This window comes from Cibotium barometz, chromosome 66 (assembly GCF_041138505.1).
Source record: "Cibotium barometz isolate CiBa-2024 chromosome 66, ASM4113850v1, whole genome shotgun sequence".
Classification (NCBI taxonomy): Eukaryota; Viridiplantae; Streptophyta; class Polypodiopsida; order Cyatheales; family Cibotiaceae; genus Cibotium; species Cibotium barometz.
Genome location: NC_141111.1, coordinates 15131883 through 15153862, shown reverse-complemented (window position 1 = coordinate 15153862; position 21980 = coordinate 15131883). Strand labels below are relative to the sequence as shown.

The window sequence follows — 21980 nt, the reverse complement described above, 5'->3', positions numbered from 1 at the left end:
CATATACACGCTTACATATAAGTGCAATATACTCACATGCATGCATACATGTACACATCTAGAAGCACATATAGATACACACATGTGCATATACATATGCATGTGTACACCACACACACAAAGGTAAAGATACACATGCACACACATAGACACATATACACATATCACATGTAGTACAAGCATACACATATAATGCTCATGTTCATGTAGTCAACACACTCACGTGCACGTGCACATAGGAATTCGACACACATGTGTACATACACGCATAGTTAACACACTCATGTGTACGTGCACACAGGAATTTGACACACACATGTGTGTATGTACACACACAGTCACTCACATGCACATGCAAGGGGTGTGCATGTGCATGTGTAGTGTGCTAGAGAGAGAGAGAGAGAGAGAGTTTATGTGTGTGTGAGAGTGTATGTGTGAAATGGGGTGTGAGAATAGAGAGAATCCATGTGCATGTGTGAGAGATAGAGAATATCTAGTGTGTGTGAGGGGGGGAGAGAGAGAGGAAGTGCATGTGATGTGTATTGTGTTTATGTGTGTGAGAAGAGAGAGAGAGGGTTTTTGTGTGTGTGTGCGTGTGTGCTTGCTTAATGTTAATAGATATATATATATATGTATGTATATATAATTAGATCTATATATATGTATATGTATTTATGTATGTACATATATATGTATATATGTATGTATATATCTACATACATATGTACATATAGATATGTATATGTATATGTATGTAGATACATATATATGTATATATGTATGTATGTTACATATACATATACATATATATATGTATGTATGTATGTATGTATATGTATGCATCTATGTATACATAAATAGATCTATATATATATATGTTGAGACACACACGATCATATATGCATGTACATGACATTCACAGACACAACACACACACACACACACACACACACACACACACATACAAAGATACACACACACATGCTTGAGCATGCACACACACATACATGTGTATGCACACATATGCATACACACACTCACACACCACACACATCTAGAGGCACACAGGTGCATGTAGACATACACACATAAATGCATACACATACACACAGGTACATGCATATACACTCGTGTACACACATACACACTCATAAAGATGCACACACACACATACTCACACATGCACACACACAGACACATGCAAAGATGCTCGTACACACACTTTGCGAACATGCACAATCGACACACATGTGTGTACACAAAATTAACACCACACAGCCACACACGCACACGCACATACATACATGTGCACAGTGTGTGTACATGTGTGTGTGTGTGTGTGTGTGTGTGTGTGTGTGTGTGTGAGAGAGAGAGAGAGAGAGAGAGAGAGAGAGAGAGAGAGAGCATTTTTATGTGTGTGTTCACGAGATGGGGTGCAAAAAGAGCAAGAGTGCATGTGCGTGTGTACGTGTGTGTGTGTGTGAGAGAGAGATGTGTGCGTGCATGAGAGAGAGAGAGAGAGAGAGAGAGAGAGTGCATGCTCCTATGCATGTGTATGTGTGTATGTGCATACGTGTGTGAGAAGAGAGAGAGGATGTTTGCATGTGTGTGCATGAGAGATTGAGTGTGTGTTTGTGAGACACACACACACACATGCACACATACACAGGTATACACATGTGCATAGGCATATATATGCACACTCACACACACAAACACACGTGCACACACAACACACACATAAATACACACAAAGATACATGCACACACATGTTTGCACGGACAAACACATGTGTATGGACGTGTGTGTGAGAGAGATTGAGTGTATGTTTGGTGTTTATGAGAGAGATAGACACATATATGCACACACACATGCACACATTATACATGTGCATAGGTGAATATATACACACTTGCATACACACACATATGTGCACACATGACACACACACACACAAACACTCATAAAGATACACACTCTCATGGATAAATACACGTGCATAGACACACATATGCATGCATGCAATCCCACACTTGTATACGTATACACATATAAGACAAAACTTTATACCATAGTAATACCTGGGTTATAGACTTACTATCTATTATGCAAAGGTTTTTTTTGTATGCCATGTGTCACTCTCTCTAGCTATCTCCTTGAAAACCATCTCCTATGCTCCTCCTCTAGTAGCCACATGGCGGTAGTGTACAAGGGAGACAATTTGTGTTGTAGTAGACATAGTGCACGAGCCGAGGGTAACACATTCTTGCACTCATGGCCCCCTCGGTTGCATCACCCTATGCTAGTGCGGCCTGCATTGGTGTGAGCTTGCACGAAAACACTGATGAATGCGTGTATTCTGGCCCCCACCTCATTTCGCCACATAGAAGAAGTGTAGAAGGTAAGAGACATACACGAGTATGAGGGGGTCCCACACTAGTGTTGTTTTATTTTTAAAACTATCTAGGAAAAAGATCAAAGGATGCTCTCGTTAGGAAAAGGGGGATCTCGGGGTGGTTTATATCTCGTGTTCAAAGTACGTGGTGGGGCAGCATTCAGTTGCCTAAAAAGGTGTCCTGTTAGGAAAAGAGATTAGTTGTTCTAAAGTCTAGTGCATGAGAAAGGTGCGAACCAGGCATGCTAAACTCATGAGCTACATTTATTCATTTAAAAAGAATTAGAGAGATTTGGAGGGAGATTAAGGCTAGTACACGTCATCATACAGTCTCGACGGACTGGACTCCAAGTACTTCAAGTCGGACCTGCTGCTAAGCGGATATGGGTATCGGGACCAGCTCGGGTCGTCCGTGAAGGTGGCAGACGCCCAAACGTTCCCGGCGCTCGCCGGACTTGGCCTCTCCATGGCGCGCATCGACATCGCGCCGAGAGGCCTCAACCCGCCCCACGTCTACCCGTGCGTGTCGGATCTGATGTACGTCGCGCAAGGCTCCCTCCTTGTGGGCTTCGTCGACATCACCCACGATACCATCTTCCAACAGACCCTCCGCACCGGCGACCTATTCGTCTTTCCGCAGGGTCTCGTCCACTTCCAGCTCAACATCAACGACGACCTCCCTGCCATTGCCTTCTCCGCTCTTAACAGTCATGAGCCCTTAGTCTCACCTGTCGCCGAAGAGCTCTTCCTTGCCTCTGCTTCCACTTCGGACCCTATGGGCAGTTGCAGCTAGCAAGGATAGACGTAAATTTTGATTGTTCCATAGATAGATATACACTAGCTCTCCTTCTCTCTACCATAATGAACATACTTGGTTTTTTTAGTCTGATCACTAGCTCTCCCTACTAGGAGAGCCATAATGAACATTCTTGATTTTTATAGTCTGATCGGTTTTTTGGTCAGATATTCAAAGGTTGAGTGAAACATTACACATACATTTTGATACTACACAAAATGGAAAAAGCCTAGGTCTAAAACTAAAAATTGGGTCCCACTCATGCGTGTCATTTGCTCATTTTTCTACGTTAATATTTTCTTTTTCGAAAGCCCCCTTTCGAGCGGATGTAGCCGAGGTATAAGCTACACCACTCACATACAAACCTTACGGTGTTACGGCTCGAACCTACTACCTCTTGGTTAAGGTGGGCCATGACAAACTGAGCCATCCGGGCAAGTGCCCCTGCTGACCTAGATAAACATTTTGAAATTGCCATAGATTGACAACAATACATCTAACATGTACAATTGACTCTTACATAAAGGAATTTACTATTTATTTTTGAAGACAAAGGTGCACACTTATATTAACTTCACAATAAAATGAAACGGCATATAGGCAAGGCAAGGAAAAAGTGTGCCCATAAACAAGGTAAAGTGAAAAAATAAAGAGTTCTTATAAAGCCAATCAACAACCGTAACATAATAAGTTGCATGGAGACTTTTACGCTTCCACCTTGGAGGAGATGAGGTTGGTGTGTCTTGATGGCCTTTGGGGATTTAGCTACACTTTAAGCTGTGCTAAACTCAACCCTCAGGAGAGTGATTCATGCTCATCAAAATTGAGAAAGTGTAGGGTGTCTTTTGGGTTAAACTCTTAAACCAAGTTTCTCTCTTCATCATCATTACTAAGGAAAATTTTACTCCTCAAAGAGGAACCCTTGCTAGAAAATGTGGTGGTTTGAAGGTTTCCTTGGACATTGAATTGTTGTTGTTTTCTTATATATAAACTTTTCTCAAGTATGCATTGCTCCTATTCTTATGTATCCTTAGATTTGGGGGTCTACATTTAATGTCTAATGTAATCCACTCCACGAGCCAAGGAGGCATGTAACATGTGGAGACATGCATGCACCCAATTCACCATTTAAGTGATGCAAATAGTTGAAATGGATAGATCTCCCTTGAAGCTTTTTATTTACATATGTGATGATAATGAGAATTAAGAGAAAAACAAAAACATGTGGCCAACGGCTTCTTCCTTAACATAACAGTTATCCTTTGTAGTCTTGGAGAAATTCTCATTGACATAAGGTTGCTCCAGTTTATAGTGGGGTGTTGGTGGATGTAGTGCTAGGTTTCATCTTTAGGGAAGCTCCATATTTCACACTAAAAGGCACTATCCCATCATGATTTGTATGTGTGTACATCCTTTAAAACTTATCAAGTTTTATCTTTAAGTTTATAAGATTCAAATTTTAAACTACAGACTCTTGCCAATGCAGTAAGGTTGATCTTTTAAACCATGCTCATAACTAAAATAGGTCTATAGTTTTGTAGTAAGGTTGATCTTCTAAACTATGCTCATAAGTGAAATAGTTCTATAGTTTTGTATATTTATAAGATCTCCTTTCTTGGGAATGGGGGTGATGTGTGTGGTGCTAATGGCATTAAAAACATAACCTTACTATCCAATCTCCTTTTCCATTTTGATGAGATCCTTACTAGAACTTTACTACCCAATCTCCTTTTCCACTTTGATGAGATCCTTTACCAATGATAACATTCTTCAATCAAATCATTGACTCAAGCTATGGAGTTCTCCCAAGGTATGTTCCATCAAATGCCTCTTCTCATATAGGAGGTGGAGGAGATAGTCAAGGAGAAGGAGAAGGGAAGAAGGTGGAAAAAAATCTATGCAAAAAAATAAATACATGCATACACATACCTTTAGTCATACAATTGTCCAAATCTTGTGAGAAAAAATAACTCATTAACAAAAATCTTGCAATGATGTCAATCACTTGTTAGTGCAATGGTGTTAAGGAAAACACTAGAGAGTCCCAAGGTAATGGGTTTGAGCCCTGCTTGTGCAAGCAATGACACTTGGTAAGGAAAACACTCAAGAGTCCCAAGGTTTCATCTTTATATATTTAGTTTAATCTCTTTATATATCTGATCTCTTCATATATCTTACTCGATTTTCCCATTTGACCTATATCAAGTCTTTTTAGTTTCTTGTTGATATGCATCTACATATTTTTACCATCTAAATGTATAGTATATATATAAACTATGTATACTTACATTGTTTCAACTCTATATACTTGTATGATCTTATATGTGCCATGTATGTATCTTATTGCATTAGTTCTTATAGTATTAGTTTGTATATCATGTTCATATCTTATCTACTTTTGAACATACATCTTCCTATACTAGTATGTGTGTATTTTTCTTGGTTAACTTGTTGCATGTACCTTGGCTACTTTGTTGCAACTTTGTTTTCTATATTCCCATACTACTATGTTTGTATACTATTGTACTTATCTTGGTTGGTTCGATCGATCTTTGCATGCATGTTATGTATCTACATGTTGACATATTGGTGTTCTATGTAATTTTCATGTTTCTTTGTACATTAACTATCTTCAAATGCATGATGTCATGAGAGTTTGTATGTTGAGATCATTTTTCATGGAATAACCCTTTGTTTGTCAAAAGCTTAGTTTCCTATTTATAGGTTCCTAATGGCTAGAAGTATTCTAGTCAGTCATTCATTTATAATCACCCATTTGTCGTGCACTAATGCTCTAAAATTGAAAGCCCTGAAGCAACAAATAATGCAGTAATATTTTCTAACGAGATCAACCATGCCAACTGAATCTATATCCAAGATGTGAGATTGTTTGGTGTGCAATCTATTGCACAAACCATTAACAGCTTAGACACTCCATAATTGCCAAGTCAAGCTTCCAAAGATTGTGCCATCACAAGATAACTAACAACTTTAGTTAGCATAACCAATAAGCTCTACCAAATAACTACTAGCTTTGCTACCTAACCCAAGGTAGCCCTTGGCTTTGTGAAATCCATCCACAATGGAAATTCACCTAATCAAGGGTAAATCTTTCCCCAAAGAGAGATCTCAAGGATACTAGACATGCCCTTACCCAACACCAACATTACCACCTCAACCCTACACCCCGCTTGTACTTTAATGAATAATGTAACAATTGATACAAATCCAAGGGGGAGAGGACATAGAGTAGGAGTATAATTGTACTAAGCTACAAGAAATCCAAAGTCCTCTAACAAAGGCAATGACATAACATAGCTATTACATCATGGGAAAATGACAATGGTTTACCTATATACAAGCTTGGGGGAGGCAAATACATTGATTCCTTGGGTTAAGAGACTACCATGGTAGTGTTTCTATTGTTAGGGACCTCATTGGGTTGAAAAGTGTTTAACTAAGAAGATAATGATAAATACACCACCAAGTCCCTCTCTTCTAACCCCATTATGTGCAATGAAATCTTATGAAATATAATACATGTATAAGGACTACTCCGTGAGAACTTCCTCTCTCCAATTGTGCACTAAACCAGAAGCCTTAAGTTTATGAGCATAATACATGATGTCTATCCCCTTAAACACCATCATCATCTAAGAGGAGAATATTTTTCAAGCTAGTAGTAGAGAGATGGATCTTTAAAAATCCAAGGGTTCTTGAACAAGCACACAATTATTGTCTCTAAAGGAGGTGTCGAGGGATAAGAGAGTATTTCCCCATAGACAAAATGCAAAGGTAGAAAATTTTAAAAAGGGGAAGACATGGTAACCATATTGTAGAGTGGATTGGGCAAGACACTATTAAAAAAGGGGAAGACATGGTAACCATATTGTAGAGTGGATCCGGCAAGACACTATTAAGAAAGGGGAAGACAAGGTAACCATATCGTAGAGTGGATTGGGCAAGGAACTATTACAATTACTTCATCATTATCCTCCAATTGGAGAATATGGTCTTGAAGCCATCCAAAATTGACATGCATAACCTACTGAAGAAATTGGCTAAATATCTAGTCCCATTAAGGAGAAGACTAAACTAAAACTCACTCATAGCATCAAGGTGACACCACCAGGGAAATAGAGAAGAAGCCTGAGAGTAAAGAAGAGCCCAAAACATAGGACTCCAACAAGAACAAGGGCAAACGAAAGATGGAAGAAGAAGACATTACCTTTCCATAGTAGCCCACTGCACAAACACCTCTCCGCACGCTAAACACACAGGAAAGGAAACCCGAAATTCATACTACCAACCCCAAGGAGGATCCATGGCTAGCTCTGACACATTGGAACATCCCTCCCACCAAATGGGATCAAAAAGAAGATGAACAAAATTGTAATGAAGTAGATTTGGTGTCACATGCACATGGGGGACGGGGCCTAGGCACTTGGGATTAGGGTCATTTACCTGTGTGCCTTTGGGGGCCTTGGGCTATATGATACATAGGCCTTATGGGCATTGTACAACTTTAGATTATTTTGACTATTACTTTTCTTGGAGCTCTTATGCCCAAGCTTCCATGGTGGACTTATCCCTCATGAGATGTTAAGATGGTGAGCTACACCCATGTTATCTACTCCATGTCTTGAGTGGGTCATTTGCTTTCTTACATTCATAGAGCGGAGCTTTAATTTGACCCATTTTCTTGAAAATTTCCTAAAAACTTCTGAGTTTTCTTGAGTTTCTTAATCAAGAAATGTGAAAATCTAGGTGGTTGAATCTTTTAATTTTTTATTGTTTCTAAATTTTTTTGCGGCCATGGGTTTGATTGGGATCGATTTTGGGGTACGTGCTCTAAAATTTTGAAAAAGGAGGGCCAAAATTGGGGGAAATGCACTAATTTTAATTAGTGATATTAATCAAAATGTTTATGAGTAATCCTCTTCTTCTTATTTGATCTTGGGAGAAATTAGGGCTTCAATCTTAGTTATTAGTAAGGATTGCCTTAGGGTTTTGATGGTAATCAGCATTCTCTTCAAGTTGATCACAAGAAATCATGGTTTCACCACGGATTTCATGGCCGCCTACATGTTTTTCTACAACTGTCATTTCTACATAGATTCGTTTCTTTTCTCATAAGAGATGGCGCATATACCACTCAATAGCCTTATCTAAGACTATCCAAGTTTTCTTAAGCCTTGGAAGCGACATTACAACCTATTTCCCTTGCATTCATTGGCATTAGCTGGTGGATTTCATGTCCTCTTCTACTGTGCGATTCCGCTAGCATTGTGGAGCTTCAACATCAGCAAATATTTTGGTTAAGCTTTATCCAAGCTTAACCAAGCAATAGAACTCAAGAGACAATGGCATTGGGATAATTTTCAACAGCTATGTCATTTTCTTCTACCAATGCTTCAAACATAATCAAGCCATGTTTCTCAAGTTTGGGATTTCTTGATCAATTCCGTATATCATTGGATGCCATTGGAACCATTTGATGCTTCTTCAATCATTGGTGTGACATTCAATCCATCTCTATGCCTGGGAATGTCAAGATATATGCTAATCCACATGCTATTTACTTCACCTTGATTGTTGCATTGGTGTTGATGTTGTTTGGATAATGGAGCTTGGGAAGTGAATGTATAGCATGAGTATATGCTAATGAAATAATGGATTGTGCATGAGTTCATGCAAAGCATTACAAGTCATCCTACCTACATCTTTGAAGTTCAAATCACACCAATCACATCACTTTGTATCCCACATTCTATTCATAGAATCTTGATGTGTGTGAGGGTACCTTGGCATTTGGTTGGAGAGGCCAAGGGGAGCATGGCTTGAATCTTCCTTTCCGTGAGTGCCATGGTAAAGTGGTAAGGAAGAGTATTAGGTACTCAGAGTGAAGAAATGGCCCCAACGCTTGTTGCCATTGGATTCTAAACTTTGGTAAGAGTGTGGGAAGGCTTAGCTAGGAGATTAGCAAGCAAAGCTTTTCATCAACAAACAAAGCTCTTCATCAACAATCAATCTTCATCTGTACAAAGGCTACTTGTAATATGCCATTGGCCAATGCATAATACAATGAGGATATGCCTTGATACTATGCCAATTGCCAAGAGAACATTGGTTGTGGATTGAATACATAGGAAATTTGAGATTTGGTCACTAATACAAAGGACACCATGCAAAAAAAGTTTAAAATTTACATGCATGGGGGTACTCAAAATTTGTGGAATAGGTCGTTTGAGCATGCCCACGTGGTCGAAATCGATAAAACAGGCCGTTTGTGAAAATCGATCGTCAATCCTCCAACTTTCTTCTCTGTAGCATCTGAAACTTGATGCAAAACATCAAGTTTTGTGGTAGAGTTGATGTTTTGCATCAACTTTGATGCAAAACATTGAGTTGTGTGGAAAAGTTGATGTTTTGCATCAACTTTTAGGGGGCTATTTTTCTTAACTTTGAAATATTTTTATAATTTTTATGAGAATTGTTTTTATTTTTATCACCAATAAATCTATAAAAGCTCATTCCAAATAGTAGATAGTAGCCAATAACATCTCAAAAAATTTAAAAAAATCTTATAAATCATAGAATTAAAGAAAAAATATGCCTAGGAAAAGGTGATATAGGTAGAATATAGGTTTCGGGCTAAAGACCTAAAAAATACATATGGTCGCAACCTTTGACTATAAATTGAAAAGCAGGTCATTAAAAAAAATGTTTTTCTATGTAACCATGTAACCTTTGTATCATAAATAATATCGCTACACATAGTAGATGCCAAAAATTCATGATAGCAAAAGAGCTAGATGAGATAATCCATGATGACTTATAATCCATTGGTTTTAATCCAGATGTGCAAGGCTCCATTGATTTGGGAAACCATGAGTTGATTGATTCACCAATCCTGATTTTTGTTCTACAATTCAATTTTAAAGCTGAAGAACTATAAGCAAATACACGTGGTGGGACTATCTATGTTAAGGAGAGGGATGCATGTGCGCCTGGACTCTGCCATGCCTATGTGCAGTAGTATGCTCTCTAGCATAGGGGGCCTTGAATCTACTATCATCGTGAAAGCTCCAAGACCTTCTCTACCACCATTCCAGAAGCCCTAAGCTCCTCTCTTTTCTCTTTGTACACAAATACAATGTCGCGAACGAGTGAAGATTGCATCTCTCAGCATCCTTCGCCTGTCCTCCGAATAATTATAACCAGAGTTCATTATACACTACCCTTAGACATACCATCTCTCAACATCCTTCACATGTAATCTAAATAATTATAACTAGAGCTCATTCTTACACTACTCTTAGATATACCATCACCTACATTCATGATAATGGCTATTTGGATCAAACATCAACATATTCATACTATGAATTTTTACCACCACCACATATGTACATGACATAGGCTACAATTTCTTCTCGCCTCCCTTATCCATATTGCATAGCAAGAATTTCCTTCATGAAAACAAATGCCTGTGTGGGCTGAATTTTACACCCATAGGCTATATGATGTTTACCTCTAAAATTGTCCTGCCAAAAAAATATTTCAATTTTCTACTCTTTTAACATGCTTAGGTTTACTTAGAGCCTCCATAGTTACCATCTTATACATATATATATATATATGAATAGAAGTCTACCTTTGCACACCTATAAGTTGACCTATTTAAACTCTTAGCATTGGTTGTATATCATGCCCACTATCTGCTTATAAATAATAGAGCAAATAATTATGTCATGCAGACTGTCAAGGTAAGGATATACTAAAGGCTTTGCTATTTGGGTCTACAAATAGACTCAAGGATGTTTGTAGAATTTTCATAAATTATGGAGCATATATTATTATGTATTTTAATATTTTTAAGTGCTTTTCAAATAATGTGCATATTTATGCATAGTGGTAGAATTTGTCCCAAGAAAGTCTATTTAAAAAAGTGTCTTACATTCATGAAATTTATAAAATAAATTTTTATTTGAAAAAGATTGATATTTCTTTAAGTTATGTAGTCCTATGTAATTTTGGAAGTCAAGGTTCAATAGCAGTTTATAAATCTACAAAGGTCACACGTGTTGAAAAAAATAGCAAAATTCATGTAATTTTTAAATTTATACATGGAATTCTAGATGTGTTTTCAAAAAACTATGTTTTTAAGCCATTTTTGAGATTTCACACATTTTGGGAGGGAATCGTTTCAGGTAACCCTCGTTAGTTACCTATTTTTCTCGCAACAATGTTTAGGCTCCTGGTACTCCCGTACAGCTTCCCAGAAGGCCCTAAACCTCTTCGTTCTGACATCATTTGGATCCCCAACCTGCCATTTTTCATTGGAGGTAAAACTTGGGTCCAGTCAGAAATAGCGAGCTATTTGGGACAAATGACATCATAAGATGGATGTACATCATTAGGGCTTCCCAACAATCCATAGTACACGTAAATCCGATGTCGTTTGGGGGGGGGTTAAACTTATATGGTTGACTTTGACCAAAAAGTCAAAATAGAGGATATCTACACTTTGACTTTGGTCAAACATTCTTAGGCATAGTTAGTGCTTGTCATCACAAGCCCACACATCAAATTTCATCTAAATCCGATGACTTTTGTGTACTCTGTAGCATAATCCCTATTTTTAGCAGTGTCGCATAAACCCTAAAACAAAGAATATTAGGGCTATTTGAAAATATTTTACTCTTGCATTTTTGCATTCTACACCACAAGATCTTTCCATAGAGCCCTAGATAATCAAATTCCGACACCATTTAAGCCTTCTATACTAGCCATTTTCCATTTTCAGCCATTATTCCAAGGGGGCGTCCATCTAAGCAAGCGATGGAACTTCAAGAGATAGGGGAAGATAGGGAAATCGTGAATGAGGATCTTGTAGAGGAGATTGATGATGAGGGTATGAATTTACAAGGTGACAACAACATTGCAAACGTGGTACATAAGGCAAATCATGTGCAAAGTGGACTAAGTTTTGTAAATGTGGCCAATACATATCAAATCGATTGGGAGGAGCAAATGCACAAGCAATGGCCGCTATGACAAATGATATGTCACAAACTAAGATGCATGATGGAAACCATAATTCAAACATTTGGGGATACAATCATGCACTAAGGAGCATAGATGAAGACAAGGATGGACCATCTCACAATGTTTGACAAGCTCATGTTGAAGACAAAGAGAATCATCCCCTAAGTTTTCATTCTACTTATGGTGCTATGCGCAACTCAATGTTTCCGAGTGGTTGCAAGATGAGGGTACTCACTTTCGTTCACTCTCTCTGAAATTGGGACATCCACGAATCTCGAGCGGGGTAACTTTTCTGGCTCCTTGGTTCCAATCCTTGAACTCTTTCACATCTGCAGTAGTCGGATTGATCTCCGGTATCTCCGGTGCCTCTTCATGCTCACCTTCTATGTAGTCCCAGTAACCCTTTCCCATCAGGAAATTTATTAACCTAAACCTCCAAGCATGGAAGTTGTTCTTGTCAAGCTTCTCAGCAACAATCTGGTTTATGCCATCATTTGACATCTTGCCAGACACACAAATTTACCAGAAACAGCACTCTGGTTTGTCCTGCACAAACTGTCGTATTTTTTGCAACGGTACTGTACTACACTCAAATGTCACAACCAGTGACCTCAATGTGCATACATACACCCAATGGCAACTGTTGACCTCCTTGTAGCACACACAATGTCTGCACAACCAATCTGTCTTCCTGCAGTTCTTAAAACAGAGTTCTGCACAGAATCGATGACTTACCGACAGTGCTCGAAATCGCCTGCTTTCTGAAAAACGGAGGTCCTAACGTGCCCGAAACGCGTTTTTGGCCCGAAACATTTTGTCCAATAAGACTATATAGTTTCCCTATAGCTTTACTCCCGCGAAGAAAGCTCCTCAATCAGAGATTGTTTGCCGGTGCCTCCCGTAGAGCGCCCGACAAGGGTGTAGTCGGCAACACAAATAGGGAAGAGTAGATGAAGCTCTTACCCTCGTACCGCTTCCTGTGCTTCTCTTGCTTGCAGCTCAGCCCTTAGCATAAACCAGGCGCGCTGATACCATGAAAAGATGCAGGGGAGAAGAGAACTTGAGCTCTTACAAGCACACACACACTCACAAAACCCTAAAAGAGAACACACAAGGTGAGAGGCTGAAAATCTTCTTCTTCTTCACACAACACACCATATACAAAGATAAGAGTACACACAATACAAAAAGGTACTCAACCAAATACACACTAGGGTTCTCTATAGTGTGAACCCAACTAAATGAGCTGGCGCTATAACTATGCCAGCCCCTCTAGAATGGCTGTCACATAGCCTGTCATCCCACTGGCTGCATATCACCCATGATCTCACCAACCATGCCAGTGGTGTATATGTGTGGCCTATCCCCCAGGCGAGTCATTAGTGTCCACCGCCTCACTAGATGAGCGTGATATCTCAACAGCATAAGCATGTATAAGGCTAGATTGGTAGCCAAAGGATATGCGCGCAGACACATGGGACTGATTATGAGGAGACATTTTTCCCGGTTGCAAAGATGGCAACTGTGAGAGTTATGATTATAGTGGCTGCAGGTAAAGGCTGGTTTTTACATTAGATGGATGTAAAAAATGTGTTCTTGCATGGTGACTCGCAACAAAAGAAGAAGTGAATATGGATTAGCCACCTGGTTTTGAGGATACAGGTCACCCGGAGTATATGTATGTAAGCTTCGTCAGGCTTTATATGGGCTGAAGCAAGCTCCACGAGCATGGCATGACAAGATTGTTGAGTATCTTGTCACTATTGATTTTCATATGGCATATGTAGATCACTCTTTGTATGTGCGCAAGAGTGATAAGGGTATTGTGATCATCACCATATATGTAGATGATCTTATTGTTGGGGATGACAACTTGGATGAGATTGAGCATGTGCAAAGTCTTCTCAAAAGGAAGTTTGAGATGAAGGATTTGGGAGATCTGCACTACTTTTTGGGAATTGAGGTCATTCGCACACCTGAGGTTATTTGGCTATCACAGAGACAGTATATATTGGACATGTTGTCCAAGTATGGGATGGCTGATTGTAAGTCAATCACGGTGCCATTAGATCAAAGTGACAAGCTTAGTACTACAGATGCAGGTTATGTGTTGGAGGATCCCATTATGTACAAGAAGATTGTGGGGAGTTTGACCTATGTCATGATCAACAGGCCAAATTTGAGTTACACTATTGGCTTAGAGTGTTGGCTTAGAGAGCCAATTTATGCAAGTTCCACGCAAACCACTTCTTAACAGTGTGCGATGCACACTTCGGTATTTGAGGGCCACTCTTGATTATGCATTGTTTTATGCAGCAGATGTACCATTGTGGAGCTATATGGGTACACAAATGCAAATTGGGCTGGTAGCGTCTCAGACAGGAGATCTACCAGTGGATTTATGTTTTCATTGGGGAGTGTTGCTATGACATGGAGCAGCAAGAAGCAGCCCACAGTTGCCTTGTCGAGTACAGAGGAGCTGCGATGGCAGCGTCTGAGGTAGCTTGGTTACGCAAAGCTACTTTTGCTGATTTGGGGTTGCATGTGGAGAGAAAGGTTGTCATATATTGTGACAATCTTAGCAGTATACAATTGACTAGGAACCCAGTTTTCCATGCGCGGACAAAACACATTGAAGTACATTACCACTTCATCAAAGAGAGAGTCTTGGTAGGCGACATTGACTTGGCCTACATCAGCACACAGGATCAGGTCGCTAACATCTTCACGAAGGCCTTAGGAGCTGAGAAGCTCCGCAAATTTTGAGATATGTGTGGAGTTCATGAGCTGGAGTTGAGCTTTGGGGGGGGGAGTGTTGAGATGTCAAGCCAACATGAGCTGACACTCACGAGGCACTTGCATGACCATTCGACATTTACATCACTAGCGGGTTTGGTAGCTGGCACCGACATATCCTTGCCAGAGATTCTACATCTGGACTACACCGACTAGTCCACACCTACCCACTCACTTAGCATGTTAACATTATGGACGGCTTGTATATACTCTATTATGTGTGTTAGTCACTTTATCTTCTTTGTAGACCTCTTTTGTTGTGTGAAGAAGAAGAAGAATTTTCAGCCTCTTACCTTTTGTGTTCTCTTCCAGGGTTTGTGTAAGTGTGTGTGTGCTTGCAAGAGCTCAAGATCTCTTCTCCCCTACATCTTTTCAAGATATATGAGGAGAAACATGCTCATAATTGGTAACAAAAGTCCTCAAATGAGTGATTTCACTCCTAGCACTCATGTGAAGGCTCCATATGGCTCTATAATGGGACATACCATTCTAAGATACCCTATGGTATATGGAAGAGATGGAAAATTAAATTTTACATTTGGGAATGCTTCTTCTAAGGGTCTAAGTGGGTACGAAAAGCCTTCAACAAGTGGTTTGACCAAGAGCAATGTGATTAAGGAGGATCACATTAATGAGCTCAAGAACAAAGGCTTATGTTTTGAATATGGGGAGGAATGGAGCAAGGAGTCTCCTTTTGATCCTAGTGAAAATCATGATGGGGATTGTGATGATGGATTACCCACTACCATGTATGTTACGAATTCATCAAGGTGTAATGCTACCTTCTGTTTACTCTCTTATGATGGATATGTTGGTTGCAAAGGTACAAATACCTTGAGATTTAAAGCTTCACTAAATGGAAGTGCGGAACAAAGTGTGGTGGTAACATGCATAGTTTTGTGAACCATAAGCTATTGTACAACCTTAAGTTGAATCCTATTGCTTTGTCTTCTTTGTATACAGTTCAAGTGGTAATGAATGGAGCAAAGGAGGGTTGTAATAATGGTTCGCAATGAAGTGTATGCCATTCTCTCTACACATGCAAAGCTGATTTACTAGTGTTGGACATGGGGCCAATAGACATTGCAATTGGTTGTCCACACCTAGAAAAATTACTTTTATGGCTCAAGAAGTGAACATTGTGAGTAAAGAAGGCATCAAAGTGGATCCCAAGAAAGTTAAATGTGTGAAGACATGGCCTACACCCATAATGTGACTCAACTAAGGGGATTTTTGGGTTTATCTTCTTTCTATAGAATGTTCATTTAGATGTATATAGAAATCACAGCCCCTCTTGCCGATAAGCTCAAGAAGGAAGCCTTCTTTTGGGATGTAATAATAGCAAGAGCTTTGACGAGCTCAAAAGGATGCTCACTTCAACCCCTATGTTGGTTTGTTTTGACTCCTAAAAGACATTTACCATGAGGGCCAATGCTTGTGGGAAAGGAATTGGGAAAGTCTTATACCAAGATCATGGTGTGATTGCTTATGAGAGTCGTAAGTTGAATGAGAAGGAAATGCAAATAAATGTGCATGATCAAGAGATGGTTGCTATCTTACATGCTATCAAGAAGTGGCATCATTACCTCTATGGAAGTCACTTTTATGTGAGAAGTGATCATAGGGTGTTGTAGTATTTCCTTTCTCAACCTAATTTATTTCCTAAGAAAAGGATTAGCCACATTACAAAATTATGATTTTGAGATCACATACCGAAAGGGCAAGGGTAATGTGGTTGTGCCAATGCTCTATCTAGAATGTGGGCATGCTCATTATTAGCCATCTCCAAAGTTCATAAGGATTGGATCATAGATATTCAAGAGGAGCATCTCTTGGATAAGAAAGTATCACAAATGGTGCAAAATTTATAGCATGGTTCTCATGAAGAATTTCCCCATTTTAAGCTTCAAAATGGTCTCTTATAAACTATAAGAAAAGAGTCTATCTTGTGCCCATGTCAAAATACAAGTAAAAGGTAATGGAAGAAATGCATTCATCTCTTATTTTGGGTCATTTAGGTCTTTTCAAGACTTATGAAAAGATAAGAAAGAGCTCTTTTGGAAAGAGATGTGGAAAGACATACATACATATATGTCAAAGTGCATGTCTTGTCAACTCAACAAGGACCCCACACATAAGTTTGGGAGTTTGCTTCAATCCTTGCCTATTCCTAAATGAAAGTGAACTTACATTGCTATGGATTTCATCATGGGACTTCCTTCCACAAAGAGAGGATGGGACAACTTGTATATAGTTGTGGATAGGTTGACAAAGGTGGCACGCTTCATTCCTACAAAGGTCAGGTACACAACATCTATGGTTGCAAAGCAATTTTTGGAGTATGTGTTCAAATTGCATGGTTTGTTGTAGCAAATTGTTAGTGATCAAGATGTCATTCATCAATTCATTTTGGAGAACTTTATTAAGACTATGGAGAAGTTAGCATTGCTGCAACAATGCAAGAATAATATCAGGAGGTCACAAAAAAGGTGGCTACTATGGCCTCAGTAGGAGTAGCAATGAAGCACTATAAAGATACTCATAGAAGGCCATTGGAGTTTAATGAAGGGGATTATATGTTCTTGAGACTCCCTAAATCAAAATATGGTCCTCTCAAGGGCAACACTAACACCAACTTGGCTCATCGCTATTATAGTCCATAAAAAGTTTTCTGGAGATTTCAAAAGGTTGGATACCGACTATTGCTTCCACCAACTACCAAGATACTATAAGAATACACAATAGAAAAATCTGGATCAACACAATACAAAGTACTGAATTGCAGAAAAAAGTGGAGAGTAAATGCTTGCAAAAAACTTGATTATAAACCGATCGTGTCCGCCCAACCCTGTGCTCCGGGTAAGGAGCTTTGATAGTGATCTAAATAGACTCTAGACACAAGATGTCCTACTTACAAGAGTGCTTGAACACAATGATGAACTAAAAGGCTGTTCTACTAGTCTATATATGTTACCTAGGGTCGGCATAAACGTAGGTCAACCATGTTGGCCAAGCCACGACTTGGTCTAACTGACCACATCATCCAATTGGGACCATATTAGACTATGACAAGTCTCGTATATTGAAACTAAGCACAACTCCCATGACCATCTGAGACCGTCTAGACCTCAAACGAGCGCCATAACCCAAGAACAATGTGTCTCAGTTTACTATCAAGCACTCACTAATCCTATCACATAGCCCACACAAGCATGCGTCTTACTTGGGAGAGTGCCATGTCTACATAAGCCATCTCCTAACTATCTAGCCACACTTGGCCACTATGTAGTGTCTAAACTAGGAACTATCGGGTGTGCCCAGGTGCTCACCACAATGGCTACTTCTAATAAATTAGGCCTTACAAAATAGGGCACATCTTTCACCACAAAAACAACACAAGGGTGGAGCATTGAGCAAATGCTTTTCTAACATCTACATAGTGTATTTCATGCTTTTTTAACAATGTTGGACTGGAGGTACAAGTTTTTGATGAGTTACCATAAATGGATGAGGAAGAGTTGAATATGTGCTAGAGAGAACATTGGGCAAGAAAGAAAGAGTGCTTTGTAACCATACTATGGTTGAGTGTTTGATCAAATGGCATGGATTACCTCTTGAAGAAGCTTCTTGGTAGCTCGATTCTATGTTGAAAGGCTTTGAAGGGTTTTTGAGTGAATATAGTGAGTGATATTGATTCCAAATGGAAGCTATTTGCTTGTTGGAAATTAGAGTTACGACATGTTTTGGAGGCCCCATAGTAGAAGACTATAGTTCTTGTGCAAAAAGTCTTTAATTGGAGCTACATATTAATATAGGGAATCATTTGGGAGCTGATTTAAGAGCATATCATGCAGTTTTTGGTATATGGAAGACATTATGCTCTCATGGATGGATTTGGAGCATGTACATTGAAGCCACTACATAATCTGGTTATTAGAGTCTCATTAGGTAAACATTCATGTTTTTGAGGATGAAATCAATGGGTAGGAATGGTTTGTAACATGGTTACTCTTATTTTGTATCTATTTATATGGACTAAACGCATGGGACATGAATAATTCATGTGGACATAGAACTAAGAACCAAGGCCACAAGGGTGGACATGAATAACAGTGTGTAATGGAGCTCTAGTATAAAAATACAATAAAGAGCTTAATCATGTGATTAATCACTTTACTAATAAAAGTTTAATCATCTTCATACTTTAAGCAAGATTAATCATGTAATGAAACTCTAGTATAAAAGATAACTATGAGCTTAATTATGTGACTAATCACTTTACTAATCAAAGATTAATCATCTTCGTGCTTTAAGCAAACTTCCATGGTGGTACTATCACAAGACTAGAAACATGTGGTACTCCATGTAATGAGTGCATCTCCTCTCTCTTGTAAGATCAAATCCTTACGGGCTTTAAAATCATGCAAATCACTAAGAAACCAGAGTTTTCCCTTTCCAAGAGAGCACCCTAATGCAACAAGCTTCAAAACAAAATTAAAAAAAACAAACTAAACGCTTCAAAACAAAATAAAAAACAACAACCTAAACGCATCCAAGACTACGGGTTTTTCGGAGTGTGACCTCCTAATCAACACAAGGTAATATTGGGTGATCCCAATAGCTTGGAATGGAGAAATGAACGAGCTAAGCCCTAGCCCTTGGACACTAGTCCCAAATATGTTCAAGTCAAGAGCTTATCTTAGCCTTGTCAGCACATGTATCATTTGGGCACTACCTTCGAGCCACAAATGCAACTTCCTGATGTTGGTGTGCTACCTCATTCAACTCACGTCCTCATTACATTGTCACATCGGAATGCTTCTTACTAATGGGATGAAGGAAGATCTCTCTATGCCTAGATGGAGGCAAAAAGAGATTCGCCTCATAGTGATTCTCTCTCACAAAAATACTTCTCTAATCTACACCTAATGGAGCTTAATGATCATCTTTTCAAAGTGGATTTCACTTCTAATTACAATTGGTAAGCTATTCCTTGGCTCAATGCAACAAGATCAAAGCCTTGCTTCAAAATCATGCAAATCATCAAGAAACCATAGTTTTTTCTTTCCAAGAAAATTCCCTTATGCAACAAGCTTCAAAACAAAACAAAAAACAACAAACTAAATGCATCCAAGACTATAAAACCATATGTTTTTCAGAGTGTGACCTCCTAATCAACACCGAGCAATATTGGGTGATCCCAATAGCTTGGAATGGAGGGATGAACGCAGCTAAGCCCTAAGCTAGTCCCCGACAGCAGCACCAAATATATTGAAGTCAAGAGCATATCTTAGCCTTGTCGAAGCATGTGCCATTGGGCCTTACCTTCAAGCTTCATATGTAACTTTCCAATGTGGGTGCGCTAGCTTGTTCGCCGCATCCTCACTCCCTGGAATACTCCTTGCCAATGAGGTGAAGAAAGAGCTCTCTATGCCTAGATGAAAGAAAATCGATATTTATCTCACAATGCTTCTCTCACAAAAGGTGGGGATTGAAGAGAAAGCTAATACAAGAGAGAAACCTACAAACAAATCTATCGAACATGCATCCATCAAGCAAGCAAGATTCATTAGAATACTAGCAAACAACAGGAGATAAGAAGGGAGTCTCACAAGTATTCTATCAGAAGGGAGTCTCACAAGTATTCTATCATAAGGGAATGATTATATATTGCTTGTGTCAAAAATGACTTACATACAAGTGACTAATTTTCACACTAGGTCGACCAAACTTAAATGATCCGATCTCTATTATTAGTCTCGGGTAAGTATGTACACAAAGTCCTTGGACTTTCCCTATTTGACATTAAGCACAAGGTACCAATTCTGATTGTTTGTGTGCATAGCTACAACATGCACCACTTTCAAAAAACCTATTGAGGCATTGATAACATGCTTGAAAGAACTTAAGCATGAGAAGCACTAAAGCCAAGGCATTATTGTATGAAGCTAAGAGCAAATTTTGAGAATACAATGAGCCTTGAAAAGAGCCTTGATGCCCAAAATTGAGGTGATACAAAAACTCAAATGCACAATATGTTTTAATGCTAAGAGAAGAGTTCTCCATTGATACTTGCCATTTCATATTCCTCAAAGGTAATGAGTTCTCCTATTTGATGGAGGTGTATACAATCGATTAGTGAATGCTAAACACTCAACTATGGAAACAAAGTCCAAAATCTGCTTGTGCACCTTACTTCTTGGAATATACCCTAACTAAAGGCTTCTACCCTTGATTAACTCTGACATATAATCTATGGCGAGGGCTTAGGATGTATAGGTGTGCAACCTATGACTTAAAGCAAACTTACCTAAATTGGTGAAGTACCATGTTGGTCAAGAGGTCAAAAACATTATTATCATTTCCAAAATACCAACTGAATGGAAAATCTTTTTTTTTTTTTACATTTCCCATTGCAACACAAGTGCTCCCAGTGTCTACCTCTATATTGACTATGCTCCTTGGCAAAAGCAAGGTTAAAGCATCACATGACAAAATAGTTGCACAATTTTGACTTTCTTTAGTTGCACAATTTTGACTTTCTTTTCTAGCTTTGAGCTAGGACAAAGATGTAAGAAATACAATGCATTGTAGGGCAAGGACAGCAAATACTTTGTATGATTAGTTGGGCCACCATATATCATCAAGCTGCTTCACTTAGAATGGCACAATCACTGGTCTTCTAAAGCTTCAATTGCTGAATATAGAGTACATAAGTAATCATGAAAAAGATTTCACTACTGGTCATCACATCATCAATTAACTAATATTCAAATAATGTAAAGTAGAAATCTTAAGCATTCAGTGTATGCCTTGTTACAGCTCAGTCTGTGGAGTGGGGGGGGGGGGGGGTGTTGTGTGTGTGGTGTTGGTTTCAACAATTCCCTATGAAGTGGCTTGCTTTGCTGCCCTATATGTTGAAAAGAAGCAAATGTGCAATA

At 39.0% G+C, this 21980-nt stretch overlaps 1 protein-coding gene across 1 annotated transcript; it reads left to right on the top strand.

Annotated features, from left to right (window-relative positions):
* Nucleotides 1-2862: 2862 nt before the first annotated feature.
* Nucleotides 2863-3189, top strand: LOC147602799 (germin-like protein 8-3). Its single transcript, XM_086797748.1, has one exon. The coding sequence runs from the start codon at nucleotides 2863-2865 to the stop codon at nucleotides 3187-3189; it is 327 nt and encodes a 108-aa protein (XP_086653874.1).
* Nucleotides 3190-21980: the final 18791 nt, after the last annotated feature.